Source organism: Vulpes lagopus, chromosome 9 (genome assembly GCF_018345385.1).
Source record: "Vulpes lagopus strain Blue_001 chromosome 9, ASM1834538v1, whole genome shotgun sequence".
Lineage (NCBI taxonomy): Eukaryota > Metazoa > Chordata > Mammalia > Carnivora > Canidae > Vulpes > Vulpes lagopus.
The window spans coordinates 2,387,752-2,406,446 of NC_054832.1; the positions used below are offsets into that span (position 1 = coordinate 2,387,752).

The 18,695-nt window shown below is 59.5% G+C and overlaps 1 protein-coding gene across 1 annotated transcript in view; it reads left to right on the forward strand.

The window, feature by feature from the left end:
- LOC121499000 (maestro heat-like repeat family member 5) overlaps positions 1-18,695 on the forward strand; it is a 75,541-nt gene that overhangs the window by 43,851 nt on the left and 12,995 nt on the right. The window contains 4 exon segments of the mRNA XM_041769440.1: positions 3,360-3,509; positions 4,271-4,425; positions 12,537-12,696; positions 13,723-13,856. Of these exon segments, the coding sequence (XP_041625374.1) occupies positions 3,360-3,509; positions 4,271-4,425; positions 12,537-12,696; positions 13,723-13,856 (599 nt within the window).

The window sequence follows — 18,695 nt, forward strand, 5'->3', positions numbered from 1 at the left end:
GTCCTGCCAGCGCCCAGTGCAGGCCGTGGTGGTAGAGCCAGAATTTGATAAACACCCATTAAGTGCCCGCTACACGTGCCCCAGCCAGTTCTGGATCCCGTCCTGGCTGAACCCAGCACCTGCATTCCCTGCAACTGCAGTGAGCTTTCAGTGCCACAGCCGATTAGAAGTTTAATATGGAAAATCTAAAGCCCTGAGGCCAATATCAATTTTCCAGTCCCAGAATGGGTAAGCCTGGTTTGGCCTCAGTTTATGTCAAAGAACCTGGGCTGGGGGCAGAGGTGGGGCTGGGCAGGAGGGTTCCCTGGCTACCAGCTCAGAGGGAGCCCGTGCTGAAGGGGCCCCAGGGCTTTAGATTTTCCACACTAAACACTCAGGCTCTCAGATAGGCTGAGTCGGCCTCTTGTATCCTGCCCTGTCCCAGGACAGGGAGTGGGTGTTAAGCCCTGGCTCTCTCTCCTCGGACAAGACACCGTGGGCGGCAGGGGCACGGAGAGGAGAGGACAGGAAGGTGTGCTGAGCAAGGGATGGTGGATGTGGAAGGTATGGAACGGAGACCCGACCTGGATTCTGTCCCTAAGTATGTCCTTGATTGCCTCTGGGATCTTGGATACACTACGTCTTCATCACCATCACCACCACCACTGCCACCACCATATCTCTACCATCACCACCATCACCACATAACCATCACCTCCATCACCCCCATCACCACCAGCATTACCACAACCATCACCACCATTATCCCCATCACCACCATCATTACCACCATAACCATCACCACCATCACCCCCATCACCCCCATCACCCCCATCACTACCACCACCACTCCCATCACCACCATCACCACCACCATCACCCCCATCACCACCACCATTACTCCCATCACCACCATCACCACCACCATTACTCCCATCACCCCCATCACCACCATCATCACCACCATCACCCCCATCACCACCCCATCACCCCCATCACCACCCCCATCACCCCCATCACCACCACCATCACCCCATCACCACCCCCATCACCCCATCACCACCACCATCACCCCCATCACCACCATCATCACCACCATCACCCCCATCACCACCATCACCCCATCACCACCCCCATCACCCCATCACCACCACCATCACCCCCATCACCACCATCATCACCACCATCACCCCCATCACCACCCCATCACCCCCATCACCACCCCCATCACCCCCATCACCACCACCATCACCCCATCACCACCACCATCACCCCATCACCACCACCATCACCCCATCACCACCCCCATCACCCCCATCACCACCATCATCACCACCATCACCCCCATCACCACCATCACCCCCATCACCACCCCCATCACCACCACCATCACCACCATCACCACCATCATCACCACCATCATCACCACCACCATCACCACCACCATCACCCCCATCACCACCATCACCCCCATCACCACCACCATCACTCCCATCACCACCATCACCACCATCACCACCATCATCACCACCATCATCACCACCACCATCACCCCCATCACCACCTCCATCACCCCCATCACCACCATCATCACCACCACCATCACCACCACCATCACCCCCATCACCCCCATCACCACCCCCATCATCCCCATCACCACCACCATCACCCCCATCACCACCATCACCACCATCACCACCACCACCACCCCCATTACCACCCCATCACCACCATCACCCCCATCACCACACCCATCACCCCCATCACCACCATCATCACCATCATCACCACCACCATCATCATCATCATCACCACCACCATCACCACCATCACCCCCATCACCACCCCCATCATCCCCATCACCACCATCACCACCATCATCACCACCATGTCATTTCACATTCATTCATGCCCTGGGTTGAAGTAAGGCATCTCATGGGTATTTACCAATCCTGAGATTGCAGTATTGCTGGGTTCTAAGAATCTAACCAACAATCCAAGTTGCATTTCTTCACAAATATGCTCAATGCTAGAACTTTAACCAAAATTTAACATTTCAGAAAACAATTTTAAATGTAATCTTGTAACAAATGTTCTAACCAGATTTATAATGGCTTAAGGTTATTTTTTAAAGTTGTTATAAACTACAAATATGCCATTAAAATCACTTTGAACATTCTAACCAACAAATAATCCTAACGTTCTCACATTTTAACAAAATTTTAGAGTAATTATTCTAATAACTATTCTAACATGTTATTTAATACTTATTTTTTTTATCTAATATAAACAGAAACATCCTAACAGACTTTGAAACGTTTTAACAAACATCCTAACATGCAAAGAAGCATGTTACTATCCTTAACATGCTTGCAGACCTTATACTTTTCTACCAAGCCCCCCATTACCAGTCTTCTGTCTTCCTCTGATTATCAAGTGCTCCACGTCAGAGCCTTCCAATAGAACTTTCTGGGAGGAGAAAGTGCTTCTATCTGCACTATTCAAGGTAGCCACCGGCGACCTGTGGCTACTGAACACTTGTAATGTGGCTAGTGCTAACAGGAACGGAGTTTTTAAATTTTACTTAAGTTTAAACAGCTACACATGGCTGGTGGCTACCACGCTGGGCAACAATGCTCTAAGTCTTTCTGGAAGGTTCCACCTGGGTAGCCCCAGGCTGGCCCAGCCCTCCCTCTCAGGGACTGTGGTCCAAGCCATGGAGCAGGGGTCCTACCCACCACATTGCATCTCCCCAAACCCCTCTTCATTACCCCGAGTAGTTCACGGTCTAGACTTAGAGCTGCTCCTGGGAAAACACGGGCAGAGAGCAGTCGGGCTCTTGGGGAGGCCCTACTGTGGGACAGGAGCCCTGGGCTCTGGACCCAGCCTGTGCCGGGGTGAGGGTGCCCAGGCACCTCTCTGAGGCCTGAGAGTTGGTCCCGGTGAACTTGAAGACCCTTCACAGCTCTGAAGTTCAGTTCTTCTTGATTAAAATGCTGTGAGGAGGACAGGAGCCTGGCACAGGGAGCACCCAGGTGGGTAGAGGCTAGCTGACGAGGAGGTCCATGAGGTGAGGAGGGGTGGAAAGGAGACAAGCTCCGGGGTCTGAGTGAGGAAGGGAGCCGTGCGTCTGCCCTACGATGGGCATCACGCTCTCCCTTCCTGAACCCGGTTGGCTCAGAAACATGTGCAGGCAAGCAGCCTGCCAAGTGGGGTACACGTGTGGGGGTCTAGAGGAGCAGGGCTCAGAAGTCTGGAGGTGCTCAGCGATCCGGGCAGCCTGAAGCCAAGGAGACAGGGAAATGAGACGGCAGGAGGCAGACACCTGGGCACAGGTGACTCAGCCCGGGTGACAGCTGCCTCCTCTCCTGCTGCTACAGGAGGTCATGAAGCATCTCACGAAGGCAGAGCTGACCGACCTCATCTGGACAGCCATCGAAGGCCTGGGCTCCGCCAGCCCCTTCCGCGTTCAGGCAGCCGCCGACATGCTGCTCACCACCATCAGGGAGCACGGGGCCAAGCTGGAGACCGTGAGCGGCTGGGGCGCCCACTCAGGGTGGGCCGGGGCGGGCGGGGGCAGAGGGATGCCCGGCAGTCAGCACCCTGGGGCTCGGGCCTCTGGGGGCCTCAGCTTGCCCCTGAGGCAGGAGACACAGCACACACCCCCGCCCCCCGGGCTGACAGGTTCCACTGAAGGAAGGAAGGAATGGCCCCAGCAGGTGGGACCCCGAGTGGTGTTTGCAGGGCCATGGGGCACGCGTGCACGGATGGAACAGCCGTTCCAGGCTCTGGTGTGGGACATGGGGGAGGAGAAGGCACAGACCCTTCTGGAAGTTCTCGGTCTCACGGAGGGAATAGACACAGATAAGGACTGGACAGCGTAGGTAATGCAAAGGCAACGATGTGCCCCCAGTGGGGTGCGGGCCCCTCCCCAGAAACAGGATGACCCATGCCAAGTCCTGCAGATGAGGAAGCCCCCCTGGTAGGCAACACTGGACCCGGGTGGGTGAGCAAGAGGGACCAGAGGTGGTCCCGGGGGCCAGGCCAGCTCGCACTGTGCTCGGAAGATGTGCAACTGGTGCGTCTGTGCCTTCCAGGGACTGGGCTGTGTTGGGACAGAGTGGGAGCGCCTCGAACGCGGTGCCTCGGGGGTGGGGCCTCGCTCCCCTCGGCCTGGGACCCCCCTCCTGGCCAGGCAGTGGGGCAGGGAAGTGCCATCCTCAGACGTCCCTGCGGCGCCTGGCCTCCCCCTCAGACCAGCCCTCTCCCCTCTACCCCGCCTCCCCGCAAGGTTGCCAACCTGGGCCGGGCCATCCACTTGCAGCTCTGCTCTGTCCGCATCCCCCAAGCCAAGGAAAAGGCTCTGCACGCCATCACCCTGCTGGCCCGGACCCACACCCCCGAGCTGGTGGCCACCTTCCTGGACTTCTCCATACCCCTGGACAGGTGCCAGCCCCCCTCCGCCCTCAGCTCTGCCCTCCTGCCTGCCCCCTCACAGGGACCCCCAGGGCTCTGGGGGCAGGGAGGGAGCCCACGTACCCATTCATTTACCGCCCAGCTCCCGAGGCAGGCTCCGGGGAGGCACCGCTCACCGTCCATCCTGCAGGTGTCACCCATCCTACAGGTGTCACCCACAGAACCCCCCGCCGCCGCCACAACCTCAATCACTCACCTGTAGCCTCAGGGGGAGGGTGCCAGGCCCCAAGGTGTGCGCCAAGCAAGACCCCAGCCAACACCAAAGTCTCGCCATCCTTCCTGATCCTCCAAGGACCTCCCCTTCCTCCCCGCCCCGCCCCCACCCCCGTGGCCACCCTGTAACTCTCATGGCGCAGGGGGCGGGGGTGGAGCTGGCTTTCTCGTGAATTCCTCAGACCCCCAAGTCTGGAGGTGGGCCAGGGTCCTCTTCCTCCCCAAAATCCCAGCTCCAAAGCCCAGGTAGGTGCTCAGTCTAGCCCCCCAGCTACGCATCCATCAGGCACCTGCATTGCATCATCCCTGGGTCCTTGAAGGTGTCCCTCCCGGTCAGACACCGTCTCACTCCCCACCACCCCCCGTCTGGATCTTGGGGTTTCCCTCACCCCGACTTCTCCATGCCTGGATCTCCTCTGCCCTGCACGGCCTCCAGTCCACCACCCACCTTCTCAGCGTCCCTCACCATCAGGAAGAGGGCGTAGTTCTCTCTGCATCAGGTGGGGAGTCTGGTGTAGATCACAGATTCCCCGGACGACCGTCCACCCCGATCTGTGTCATCCTAGAACACATCAGTTACCAGCGCGTTTCTCCCCACGGCCCCTCCCGTGTCCTGTGGTTTTTACGCTGCACGGGGGTCTGCATACATGTACCTCCCTTAGCAAGCTCGACTTCAGCGTGAAGCGGTGCCCGGCCCGGTCACATTTAATGCTGCAGGGGCTTGGGTTCCACTTTGTTCTCAGGATGACAGGAGCGCCTTGCGTCCGCCTTCTCCCGTCGTGCCCGGTACGTGCTCCCCGTCTTACACGCGGCGTAGAGCCTGGCTCTGATCTGTGATCCAAACCGCAAGTCTGTTTCTCTCAATAAGCGAGTGAAATCCTTCCTTTCACGTTCGTGGACACGACTGGTTTGTGGACTCTCCACTCTGGCATCATGTCCCGTAGCCGTGTGCACCTGGCTTTGTCTGTTACCTTATTTTCCTTTTCTACAGGTTGTGTGTTCTTTGATCCTTTTTTTTTTTTTTAATTAAAGAAGAGGTGTATTTTTGCAGTAGGTGTCCCGATCCACCTTGATGCCCTCAACCCTTGTGTTCTTGTTTGAGCTTTCACTGTCTGGTCCATTGCTTTTTTTTTTTTTTTTTAAGATTTTATTTATTTATTCATGAGACACAGAGAGGCAGAGGGAGAAGCAGGCTCCATGCAGGGAGCCCGATGCGGGATTCGATCCCAGGACCCTGGGATCACAACCTGAGCCGAAGGCAGATGCTCAACCGCTGAGCCACCCGGGCATCCCAGATCCATCGGGTCTTTTCGGGCACCCCTACCGGCCTGCACCTGCACATCACCACCTGCCCCCTGCTCCTCCTGCATTTTCAGCTGCGCATATTCACGAGGTGGAAGTCTGCCCTCCGATCACCTGCTCAGGGCCCCACATTGTCGCTCCTGGGTCCCCACAAGCACCCTCCATCCTCCACTGAAAGCTCTGGTCCTCTCGCCCCTGGACTCAGACCTGCCTCCGACAGACGCTGCTCCGGAGCAGCAATCCTGTGCCTGAAGGACAGCCTGGCTGGACATAAAATCCTTGGTTCGCACTTTCTTTTATGGAGTATTTTTCAATTGCTGCTCAATTGTCACCTTGCTTTGTATTGAAAAGTCTACAGATGATGATTTTTGTTTGTTTGGGGTTTTTTTGCCTCTGTCTAGATGGTTGCCTTTGTAAGAGTCTTTCCACCTGGACACCTTGGAGGGTGTTTGCTTACCTTGGAAATGGAACAGTTTTATTAAGAAATGTGTCAGAGTTGATCATTCTGTGTTCATCCTCCCAGGGACCCGGCAGGTCCTTAGAATATGTAGATTTAGGGCCCGTGTTCTTGTTGCTTCTGGAAAGTTCTCTAGGTGATAGTTTTAAACAGCACGTCTGTTCCCCCCACGGCACTGGCCCTGCCACCCTGTTCCCACCCGTCCCCAACCTCCAACACTTTCCCTCTGGTCCTTTTTGCAGTTTTCACGGTCGTGTTTCTGCTTTTGCCCCAATGCCCCTTAGCGAACGTCCTGTCCCTCTTGGGCATCTTGCATTTTTTTCCACTTCTGAGATAATTTTGTCCTTTCTTCTGCCTCTTTCCTGAACTCACTCAAACCCTCTTTTCCTTTCTTTGCTGAGGTTTGTTGAGGTTTTTTTTTCCTTTTTTTTTTTTTTTTGGAAGTTATAATTCAAGGTGGGTCTGCCTGTTTCTTGTGCTGCTGTAGCAGGAGGAGCACCATCCGGGGTATTAGCCTCACGGCATTGTCTGCACCATGGCTGCTTTGGACGGGAGCTGTTCCTCTTTTGTCGTACACTGATTATATTTTTTTTTCTGGGTTGTTGTTGTTTTGCAATAACTCGGTGGATCTGTTCATTTTGTTCCTATTCCTATAAAACGCTGTTGGAGTGTTTTATAGGATTTCACGTTCAATGGCACCCTCTTCTGTTAGGAGAGCAGAGTCCAGAGAATTCAGTTGATTCTTTGTCTAGGCAGCAAGTGAAAGGGTCATACGTCCTCCTGTTCGGGGGTTGTTTTGGTTTTTTTTCTTTTTTTCTTTTTTTTTGGTTTTTTTTGTTGTTGTTGTTCTCTTTTCTCCCATAGAGTTTTACATTTTCCTTCTCTTGCATGGTCCCTTTCACCACCCAATCTCCAAAGGCACCTGGTTCTTTTTCCCCTATTTCTCTCCCCAGAGCTGTGTACCTTGGAGGCTGCCCAGTCCCTTTCCCCGTGGTCATGCTCTTCTCTCTTTTCAGGCTGGGGATGGATTTCACCGTCCTGGCGGTGAGTGGGCTCGACTCTGGGACTTTTATCTTGTTTGCTCTCAGTAGTGTTGAGTTTGGGCATCCTCACAGTTTCCATGCAGTTTTACTTCTCCTCCCTCTTGCTCCACGTTGTCTTTCAGGGGTGGGGACCCTGGAGGCCACAGTTGTCTCCAGCTGCCCAGGAGGCTGTGGTTCACCTCGGTCCACGTTGCAATTTATACCCTATTTCCTCCCTTCTAAGAAGCACATTTTTCACGTTTGAGCATCGATGAGATGGAAATGCATCTTACATCGTCGTCGAGTGTGCCCGACACCTGGACTCACAGTTACCCGGGGACGCTGTCAGCCTGGAACCACTTCAGATTTAAAAGTCTATGCCTGAGGCTTTCTTTGAGCCTCACTGCTGGTGTGAACGCAGACCCTGGAACAGGTTTTGTGATTCCGATTCTCCCAGTGAGGCCGGCGGGCTTCCTGGCTGTTTCCTTCTGCGGACAGTTGGGTTGGTTTCCATCATCCTGACGCTGGACATGCAGCCCTTGGGGGCCCACCTCTGTGATGGACGTAGATCCCCACCTGGAAGAATTTTTCTTTTTTAGAAGCACCGGAAACAATGTGGCGTGTCCTGACACTGTGAACAGAATTGTGTAGCTACGTAGCCTTCCACTGTAATTTCGGTATGTGCCTTTTCCCCTCGACAACACGTTTACGATTCATTCCGATGTTACACAGAGTCGGAGTTCATTTGCTTTTGTTGCTGTTTGGTATCTCGTGAATGCCCATTACCCTTTCTGCCGCAGACGGACACTTGGGTTGTCCCCTGCTTGGGGATGTGGCTAAGGACCGCACCCACTTGCTCCTGGGCATCCCGATGCACATCAGCACTCCGTCTCCAGCACGCGTGTGCCCGCGCGTGTGTATGTGTGTCTAGGACGCAAACGTCTGCACCACAAAGCCCTGCATGTACCCAACTTCAACAGGCGCATCAAATCGTTTTCCAGAATGTTCCTGCCACCTCACACTCTGCCAGGGATTTTGGGGGGGACGTTCTTGTTGCTTCACATCTTCATCCACCCTTAGCCCCAACTTCCTAGCAACTCATCAAAACGTTAGCAACCTGGTGGTATGAATCGCACAGTGACATTCATCTGCACGTTCCTAATTAAATAATGAAGCTGAACATCTTTTTTTTTTTTAATTGATATCCACTATTTGTGAATAGTTTATTTTTTTTTATTTTTTTTTATTTTTTATTTATTTATGATAGTCACACACAGAGAGAGAGAGAGGCAGAGACACAGGCAGAGGGAGAAGCAGGCTCCATGCACCGGGAGCCCGATGTGGGATTCGATCCCAGGTCTCCAGGACCGCGCCCTCGGCCGAAGACAGGCGCTAAACCGCTGCGCCACCCAGGGATCCCTGAACATCTTTTCATCTGCTTTTTTTTTTTTTTTTTTTTTTTGGCCATCTGAGTATCTCCTTTGGGGATCTGTTGGAGCATCCGACCCATTTTCCTATTGGGTTGTCCCCTCTTTTTCTTATCAATTCCCGGGAATCCTTTATGTGATCTGGATTCAAGGCCTCTGTCGATTGTGTTAAAAGCATCTCCTCGCACTCTGCAGCTTGTCTTTTCGCTCCCCGGATGTGCTTTTTGATAAAAAGGAGTTTCAGGTTCAATCACTCGCATCCACGATCTTACACGAAAAAAGTTCTGGTGATTGCCTTTCAAACGCAGGTCTCCAGCCGACCCATAAGGGAGGTGGCTGCGGACATGAGGTCGGGCTGCAGTTCTGTGGAACCGCCAGCATCGCTCAGTGACAGGCCTGCAGCCCGGATGCTCCCTCCCTCCCAGCCGAGCACCTGCAGGCCGTGGTCTGTCGCTGGCCCATCCCCGTGCTCACACTCAAGGTCCCAATTCCTGTGACATCCTGCAGCTTCTCTGCACCAGATAGAGAAGGGCTTTCCCGCTCCTCCTTCCCCGACGCTGCCTCGGCTGCCCTCCGAGTGTGGCATTTCACATTCCTACGTGACCTTATGCTCGGCTTGCCAAGTTTTCTTTCTTTTTTCCCGTGTTTCTCTTTTACCTTTTGACGACGACTCAGCTGCACGCCAGCGGCGTGGGCATGAGCCTTGGCGTGTCAAGCTGTCCATCATCACTGCATGCGTGGCCTGCCTTAGTTTGGCTCTTACGGTGCTCATTCATTCCAGTGATCGAATGCACGCCGGCGAGGCCGCCACCTGCACGAAGGCTGGGATCCGGGTCATGACCTCCAGCGAAGGACAGGGACAGCGGGGAGGACCACCAGTCCCCGGCCCCCAGCCCACCCCCACCCACCCACCCAACGCTCGTCATCCCTTTCCCTTCTTTTTCACTTCATTGTGGCTAAACGTATTCCTAAAAACATGTTCTTGTAGTTTTTGCAATTTCACTGAAGAGCGTGGTGGTGGTGCCTGTAGTCTTTGGAGACTTGTTTCCTGACTTCCTGTTGTTAACACAAATTTTTAGATGCAGGTCGTCTGTCGTAGTACAAATCCAGCAGCACCAGCTTCACTTCCTCGGGACTGCGTCACGTGGCTCTTCCCAGCCCTTTTTCATTGTTGTTGATGTTTAATAAGTTTTTGCTTTTGGAGCAGTTTGATACTTGTAGAGGACTTAGGCAGAGCATGCCCCGTCCCGGCCACTTTCCTCCTCTGCTCACACCCTGCGTGGGCCCATACTGGTGCATCGTCGTTAACTGAGGCCCCACACCCAGCAGGGCTCACTCCTGGCGCTGTTCGTCCCGTGGGCCTGGACAATGTGCAGTGATGTGGGGCCACCGTCACGTGTCCTGCAGGGTAGCATCGCTGCCGGAAAAACCTTCCGTCCCCCCGACCCCTGGCAGCCACCCGCCTTTTACCGTTTCCATGGTTTTGCCGTTTCCAGAAGGTCATGGACTTGGAGCCGTGCAGCATGTAGGCTTTCGGGCTGGCTTCTAGTCCTCGGCGATATGCGTTTCGGGTTCCTCTGTCTTTTCGTGGCAACCACTGTCTCCCCCGGGAACACCTTCTTGACTTGGCTCCCAGAAGCCCACACCCGCCCGGCTCCCCTCCCACCACCTGGCCGGTCCAGCTCGGCCTCTTTGCTGGTCCCTCCTGTCTCCGCATCTCTCAGCACAGGGCCACCGGGCTTGGTCCCCAGAGCTCCCTTCAGCTACACCCACCCCCCTGATGGCCACTTCCATTCCCATGGCTTTAAGTGTCCCCAAGCAGACGCCTCCTGAGTGCTCAGCCCTGCCCGACGGCCGCACCTGGATGTCCGGGAAGCATCCCACACTGGACCCCCCTGGACACCCCATCCCCGCTGACCTTCCCCTGAAACTGTCCTCTTTGTGGGCTTCCCCGCAGTGATGCCATCAGCCCAGCTTCTCAAGCCAAAGCCCTAGGGGCCACCTTGACTCCCCTGTCCACACCCAGGCCCCTCCTCCAGGAACCCTACACCTCAGCTGGCCACCCCCGCCCCATCCCCTCCAGCCCTGCACCCCCCCAAGTCGGGACATGGCCAGTGCACGTGGAGTCCCTGGCTGTTTCCCGGCACCCCCATCCCTCCCAGCGGCGGCGTGGAGGCTTTAGAAATCAGTCGGACCACATCCCTCCTCTGCTGCCGACCCTCGGAGGCCCCCCATTCAAAGTCCAGGCGACACCTTCCCAGTGGTGTCAAGGTCAGCACCTGGCCCCGCCATCTCATGGTCCTCCTCTCCCAGACCCTGTCTCTCCACCCGGAGCAGGCTGCCACCCTGCCGGGCCCGGGCACACCCAAATCAGCTCTGTGCTGGGGCCAGAAGGTTCCCCCCAGCCCCAGAGAAGCATGGCTCCCCCTCACGCCCTTGGGTCTTGGCTGCCATCCCTTCCGGGTGCAGGCCTCCCAGCCGTCCCCGAAAACCTGACCACAGCCAGATGCGCCCTCCTGCTGTCCCCCTCCCCCCCCACACCCCTCCTCCACCCGATGCACTTAGTCTGACGCACCCTGTTTGCTGGCTGTGGGGCCGTAGGGGTCACTCCCACGCAGGCAAGGACTTTACCGGTCCTGTCACTGCTCTGTCCCCAAGCTCACTGCCCGCATGTGACAGTGCACGCTGGGCGCCCGTGCTCCTGCATTAGCAGGTCACCTAAGCCTCCTGAGGCAGGCCCCACCCCAGAGACGCCCCCAGGGTCCCGCAGAGCAGGGACTGGTGCCTGGGTCCTTGTGACAACGATGTCAGAGTCCTCGGAGCTGTCATGCCCACCCGGCCCAGGGTCCTTGCTGGAGCGGGGGTGGGGGCTTACCCAGGTCCCCACTGTGACCCCCCCCCACCTCCAGGGGCACCCCTGCCCCTCCAGCCCCTTGCACCCAGCACTGGGGCCCGACAACCACCTAGCACAGGAAACAGGGCCGTCAGGGTCACTGACACCTCGGGAGCCCCCAAGACCCCCAGGCCCATGCCCGTGGACCAGGTGGGAAGGCCCCAGAACACACCCAGACCACACCTGGCCTCCAGCCCCAGCTCACCAGTCAGTGGAGGGCCCGATCATTCCTCAGTTTCCCCACCTGCAAAAGGAGCATGAGGAGACTGTGAAGCTCTGCGCATACAGGTGGACGCCACCCCCCCCCCAACCCGGGTGGACCAGGGAGCTGGACCCCAGCAAACCCAGGCTAGGAGGAGGCGGCCAGGGTGGGCCTCCGGGCAGGTGTGCGGAGCGGGCACAGGCCAGGTGTGGAGGGAGTTCGCTGGGACCGGCACAGGGGCAACGGCCCCATGGAGGCCCGAGGCAGGACGGGAGGGCAGAGGGCAGAGGGCAGGGCTCAGCTGGACTTGTCCTGTAAGGACCTTGGAGCCACTGGGTGATGGAGTCAGGGTCTGTCACTGGGGTGCAGGGAGCCTGTAGGACGGACCCTGGAAGCAGGGGCCTCCGGAGCACGGAGCAGGGCGGCTGGCCCGCCGTCTACTGGTGTCCCCCGGGTCCCCGCCGCCCACCCTCACCCACAGGCCCCCCGCGGCCAGGGTCCCACGCAGGACCCATCCCCCTCCCCCGGCCCCTGCGGCCCCCTCACGACTCCTCTTTGCCCACAGCCACGCCTTCCGCTTGTGGAGGGCCCTGGGGGCCGAGCAGCCCGTGAGCCGCCAGGTACTGGCCGTGCTGCTGGCCTGGCTGCAGGAGCGGCCCCTGCCCCCCGGGCCCCGAGACGGCGGCCCCCAGCCCAAGGACAAGCCCTGCCCGCGCTCGCTCGCTGTGAGTCTCTGCCACGACCCCCGACACCGCCCCCGCTGCCACGGAGTGGGGGCTGGCTTCACGTGTGCACGGCCCTTCTGGCCACTGCTGTCCCCAGGGAGGGGCGGCCCCGGGCCCGGGCCATGGAAGCCACCCTGTCCTGTGCGCACCCGGGAGGCAGGACTCCCCATGGGTGGCCTCGGAGCACAGGGCCTTCGGGAGGCAGGTTCAGGCAGAGGACGGCTGTGGGGACAACGGTGGGGCCCTCTGTCCACATTTGGGGTCTGGGGTTGTAGATCTGGGAGGCATCTGAGACGCTGCCTCCTGCAGCCCCCGCGCTCCCAGAGGAGCCCCCCAAGCCAGCTTCCCTCCTCATGGGGCCACGGGAACAGGGGGCTCATTCCTGAGCCGGCCACACCTGCCCTTGGTGGACTGTGACGAGGCAGCTGCAAGTGGCCCAACCCCGTGTTTTTCCAGGCTGAGACACCCCCCACCCCAAAAGCCACCCCCCACGCAGCAGCCCAGAGCTCCCCACGGCCCCTCTCCATCCGGGGCCCCCCAGACACCTGCGGCCTGAGCACGGTGTGTGATGGCGGAATGTGGATGCAGAGGCCAAGTGCCCTCTGTGTGTCCAGCCCCTGCTCCTCCCGGACACCCCCAGCCCCGGGCTGATGCGGGCCCTTCCTCTCAGAAACCATACAGCAGCATGGGGTCAGCAGGGGGCCTCCACTGTGTGCCGCCACACCCCAAGAACGTTCTGCACCGAATGCTCCGAGGGGCACAGGGCGCCTCGGGGCCGCTGTCCGGTAGCTCTGCCTTCCGGGGCCAACAGGGGTAGAGGCCCACCCGGCCAATCCTCCAGGGCCGCAGAGCAGGGGCGGGACGCAGGGGTGGCAGCCTGGGAGGGGGCCGCGGGGGAGGTGTCCAGGACATGCCGGGTCGGAAGGCACAGGGAGGGGGCCGGAGGGACACCCAGAGATAGGGCCACGGTCCTGGAGGCTGGGGCGGGAGGGACAGACAGGTCAGCCGTGCCCCTGCCCCCCACAGGCCATGAACATGCTGCATGAGCTGCAGTTTGCGCGGGAGTTCAAGAAGGCCGTGCAGGAGGCCTTCCCGCAGCTCCTCCTGGCCCTGCTCGCCCAGCTGCACTACACCCTGGAGCTGCACCTGACCCGGGAGCCGCACCTGACCCGGGAGCCGCACCTGCCCCAGGAAACGCACCTGCCCCAGGAGGTGCACCTGCCCCAGGAGCCCCACCTGCCCCGGGAACCACACCTGCTCCAGGAGCCACACCTGCCTGGGGAGCCGCACCTGCCCCAGGAATTGCACCTGCCCCAGGAGCCACACCTGCCCCAGGAGCCGCACCCACCCCAGGAGCCACACCTGCCCCGGGAGCCGCACCCACCCCCGGAGCCTGGCCCTGAGGCCCCAGAGGCCATGCCCAGCCCGCACAGGTAAGGCCAGGGGTGCTCTGCGGCAGGGGCAGGTGGCTCAGGGAGGCGGGCCACGCTCCCTCTGGAGCCTACGCGGGAGGACCCCTGCCTCCTCCCCTCCTGGCACACCCTGGTCTCCGTGCTCCCTGGCCTGCAGACGAGCTCCCCCCCCCTCACCCCCCTCCTCCCCTGGTGAGCTCCCCTGCGTGTCTCTGTCCCGGTTTCCCTTTCCTCCAAGGACTCGGGTCGTGCTGGACTAGGGCCCCCCTACTGGCCTCATCCTAACTCCAGTCCAGCCGCAAAGACGTTTCCAAATAAGGTCACGTCCACACGTCGGGCGTTAGGACTCGGGTATAGCTTTCGGGGGACGTGGTTCAGCCCCAAACACCACCGTGGCCAGTGCAGCCGGCAGCACGGAGGGGACAGGGCAGGCACAGGGCCGTTTCTGGGCTACCCCAGCCACTTGGCAGCACAGATACCCAGAGCCTGCTGGCATGTGGGGACCTCACAGGACAGCACTGCCACCCGCCCACACCAGCACCGCGTCCTCCCGACTGTGGTCCTTGCAGGAATTCTGTGAGAGGGACGTTGTCTTGCCCACCGTACGCCTAAGGACACCGAGGCTCAGGGTCAGAGGGTTCCCCGGGACACGCAGCATGCCCGCGGCTGGGCTCGAGCCGGGAACGGCCCCGCGGAGGCCCCCGGGCCCCTGGCCACTGCCCCGACCCGGTACGCTCGCACCCCGTGCCCCTGCACAGCACGGCCGGGACCGCGGAGGAGCGTCCACGCGCCGCCCCTGCCCCCGGCCCCGAGGCGGCCTGCCTGGCCCTCCCTCGCCGGGCACGTCCTGGGAAAGCCAACAAGCTGCTCTTTGAAAGCCGCGGGGCGACTGTTCACTTGTTTGTATCATGATGTGCCTCGCGCAGTTTGTCACTTTGAACAGCTCTCCCCGAGCACGTCCCTGGAAAAATGTCACCTCTTCTCCTATTGCCTCTGAATCCGAATGTGCGCTACAGTTCCTTTTTAATTCAGATCAACCATGCAAAATGCATGAATCTTCCCTAATAAGCTAATAAAACGTTCTCCTCCCAGAACGTACGTGGGACCGCGACGGCGAGGAGGGAGCTGGGAGGCGGCTCCACCGGCCCGGCCAGCCCCTGCTCTCCTGCCCTGCCCCCCTCACCCCACCCTGCTCACCCACCCTCCCCCTGCAGCCCAGCTCCCCTCTTCAAAACGTGTCCACAGCCTCAAGCCCCCCTGCCCCTCCCCACTTAATTCAGAAAAAGCCGGATCCTTTCAGTGGCCGCCCAGAGACCCCTCTCCCTCTGGCTTCCCATTGCCCCCAGGACCTCATTTCCTGCCACACACCCCTCACCCACACTGTCTGCTCCTGCCTCAGGGCCTTTGTACTTCCTGCTCCCTCTTCCTGGATTGCTCTTCCCCGGTTTCCTCACCTACTGCGAGTCTCTCCAAACACCTTCTCTAACATAGGGGTCCTGCTCCCATTCTGCTGTTCCCCTCCAAGGCCAGCACCACCTAGCAACTGTTATCAGCACCCTGCAGAAAGGGCTCCCCCAGAGAGCTGGGGTGTCCTCCCCTCCCCCTGGGGCTCCCCCAGAGAGCGGGGGTGACCCCCGGCCCCCTGGGGCTCCCCCAGAAGCGAGGCTGTCCACCGGCCCCCCGGGGCTCCTGGGCAGCCCCCTCAGGCAGGCTGGCTGGGGCCGCTCAAGCAGCAGCCGCCCCTCCTGCCCCCAGCTCGGCTGCCTGGCCTCTCTCCCGTGAGTCCCCTCCAGGGAGGACAGGGTGGCCCCAGGGGTAGTCCACTGGCTCTGACTGGCCTGTCTCAGATCACATGCTCACCCCTGAGCCGATCGCCTGGACCACAGGGGCGCGTGGAGCTCCTGGCCCCCACCTTGCCCGGAGAGGAACCCAAAGGGGCCCACAGGAAGGACAGGCCGACCAGCAGCGATGCCCGCAGACAGCCGGGGGTGGCGGGGGGTGGGCAGCCGCTCCCAGGGCCTCAGAGGGCCTTGTCACCCAGGTGGGTCGCTGCCATCCAGGCTCTGATGCCGGGCAGCTGGGATACCATCGAGGGAGACACGGCCAAGGAGCGGATCTGGGCGCCCACTGCAGAGAGGCCGCCTGGCTTGCAGGTGCCCCGCCGCGTGGGGTGGTGCAGAGCGCCGGGTGGCAGCCCAGTGGGCCTCGGGGTAGGCTCAGGCTACTCCTAGGGCGCTGAGGTCCCTGGCACCCTGCGGAGCTGGGTGGGACCAGCAAGTGGGGGTGTGGGCACGGCGGCCTCCCCCTGGCGGGGCTGCAAAAGCACTGCCAACCCTTCATTTCCTTCACATCTCTGACGACCAAAGCCCCTTTCTTTAGACACTGTAACTGCTTCGGTCAGTTCTCAGCTGGGTCCTCCCCCAGCCAACGTCCACCCTGCCCCACACGGGGGCTGCTCCTTTCGTGTCTCCATCGTGCGTTGACTCTCTCCCATTCTCACGGGGCATCTGATTGCTCCTTATTTCAAAGACATTCTCTTGGACCACTTACAAGTACGACCAACACGTCGTCCTTTTGGCCCTGGCTGCCGGGAAGCTCACCTCGAACGTCAGTTTCCAGCAGAGCCTGGTGCTTCCCTTTTGCTTCTCATCTCCTTCTGAATAAAGAAGGAGACATTACTTGTCTTTTAAACTGAAAGCTTTAAAAATAAATAAATGAAAATTAACGTAAAGCTTTAAGTTTAAAGTTTTTTTTAAAATTTAAATTTATCAAATTAAATTAAAATTTTTAATCTTTTAAATTTATTAAATTAATTTTTTTAAATTTAAATTTAAAACATGGTTCACAGTCCTGGATTTTGGCAGTTGAGGAGGAACTAAGAAGCCATCAGTAATGCTATGCTGTCCGGGCCTGGGTGTGCGATCTAAGCCCTCGTCCTAGCCTCCCCCACGAGCTCTCCGTGTGATGGGCTGGTCCCTGCCCACACGGCTGGGAGGGGCAGTGGGCTGGGCAGCCTCTGTCCTGGACAAGGGGCCGACGCTCCTCTGGGCCTCGGTTAAGGTGAAAGGTTCGATTGCACGACCCCAGCCCCAGTTGTCCATCTGCCCCGTCGGTACGTCGTGGTCTCAGGGGCCCCGGGACCCGCAGGGAGGGGCCCACGTGGCACTATCCCAGCCCGTCCGCTCTTACCACCCTGGGGACCCCCGCAGCCCCGCCCTGACCTAGCGTCTTCTCCTGGCTCACCTGGCCCCGCTCCGTGTTCCCTCCAGCTCGTGGAGGAAGAGAAGGAGGAGGACTGGCGGACGGTCATCTTCGTCAGCATTTGCTAGGGGCCACCGTGTGCTCCACCGTTGGCACTTTCACTTCCACAGGCGCTCACCAGGTCCCAGACCACACTGGTCACCAGAGATGGGTCCCTCTGCCTGGGAGCACAGAGCCCCGGAGAAAGGCAGATGGGGTCAATGACAGCCCAGTGACAGATGGACAGATGGACAGGTGACACCGCGGAGAAGGCCCCAAGGGAGGAGAGTCACCGCCTCCACAGAGGATGACCCAGAGCGTGCCACCTGTCATGCGGTCCCCGAGGACCCAGTTCCGAGCCGAGACCTGAGTGATGGCTGAGCTCCCTGCCTGGCGGAGGGGACAGGACGGAGGGGAGAGGAAGGAGGCCTCGAAGTCAGCTGCACACCGGGACACTGGGGAGCCACGGAGGGCTCTGTGCAGAGCGAGTGGCAGGGTCTGATGGGCACTGGGGATGGGTGGCCAGAGTGGACAGTGTCCCAGTGGGGGAGACTCAGGGCGGCCCTCCTGCGGCTCCCATGTGACCCGGAGACTCCCGAAAGGGCATCTGGACTCTTAGCCGAAAAGAGAAGCCGGAGGCTCGTTTCCTCCTGGTGTTACTGGGGACGGCAGTGGACGGCGGCCGAGGCATCGGAGGGTCAGACGAATGCTGCCCAGGACGCCCAGCTCGGAGCCCACGGCGGGCTCCAGGCACTCACCCACACCTGCAGCCGAGGGGGCGGACACTGGCGACACGAGAGACCCTCGCATGCGGGAGGACGGCCACCTCCCAACACAGCCCCCGCTGCGGGGGTGAAGGACGGTGCAGCGACAGCTCCTCAACATGTCAAACACAGGGTCACCGTGGGACGCAGCAGCCCCCTCCGGGCAGGAGCCTCGGGGCAGGTGTGCACGCCGTGCGCACAGCAGCCTCCTTCCCGGGAGCCAGGACGCGGAAGCCACCCCGGTGTCTGTCCACGGATGTGGGGATCAGGAAAACGTGGGCCACCCACACGATGCTGCGACTCGAGAGGCCCTCCTGACCCTGGCACGACAGGGCTGAGCCGTGTCCTCACGTGCACACACCCCGTGAGAACGGCCCGACCCGGAAGCCCACGCGGCACGAGGCTCCGCTCCTCGGAGGACCCTGGGCTGCCACGCGCACGCGGACGGAGCCCGATGGTGGCACCAGGGGCCAGGGGAGGGGCGTGGTGTTGACCGGGGACAGTCTTCCAGGGCCGGACGTGAGATGCACTTGGTTCTGCCGAACTGTGCACGCGGGAATGGGTAGGACGGGGAACGTGACGC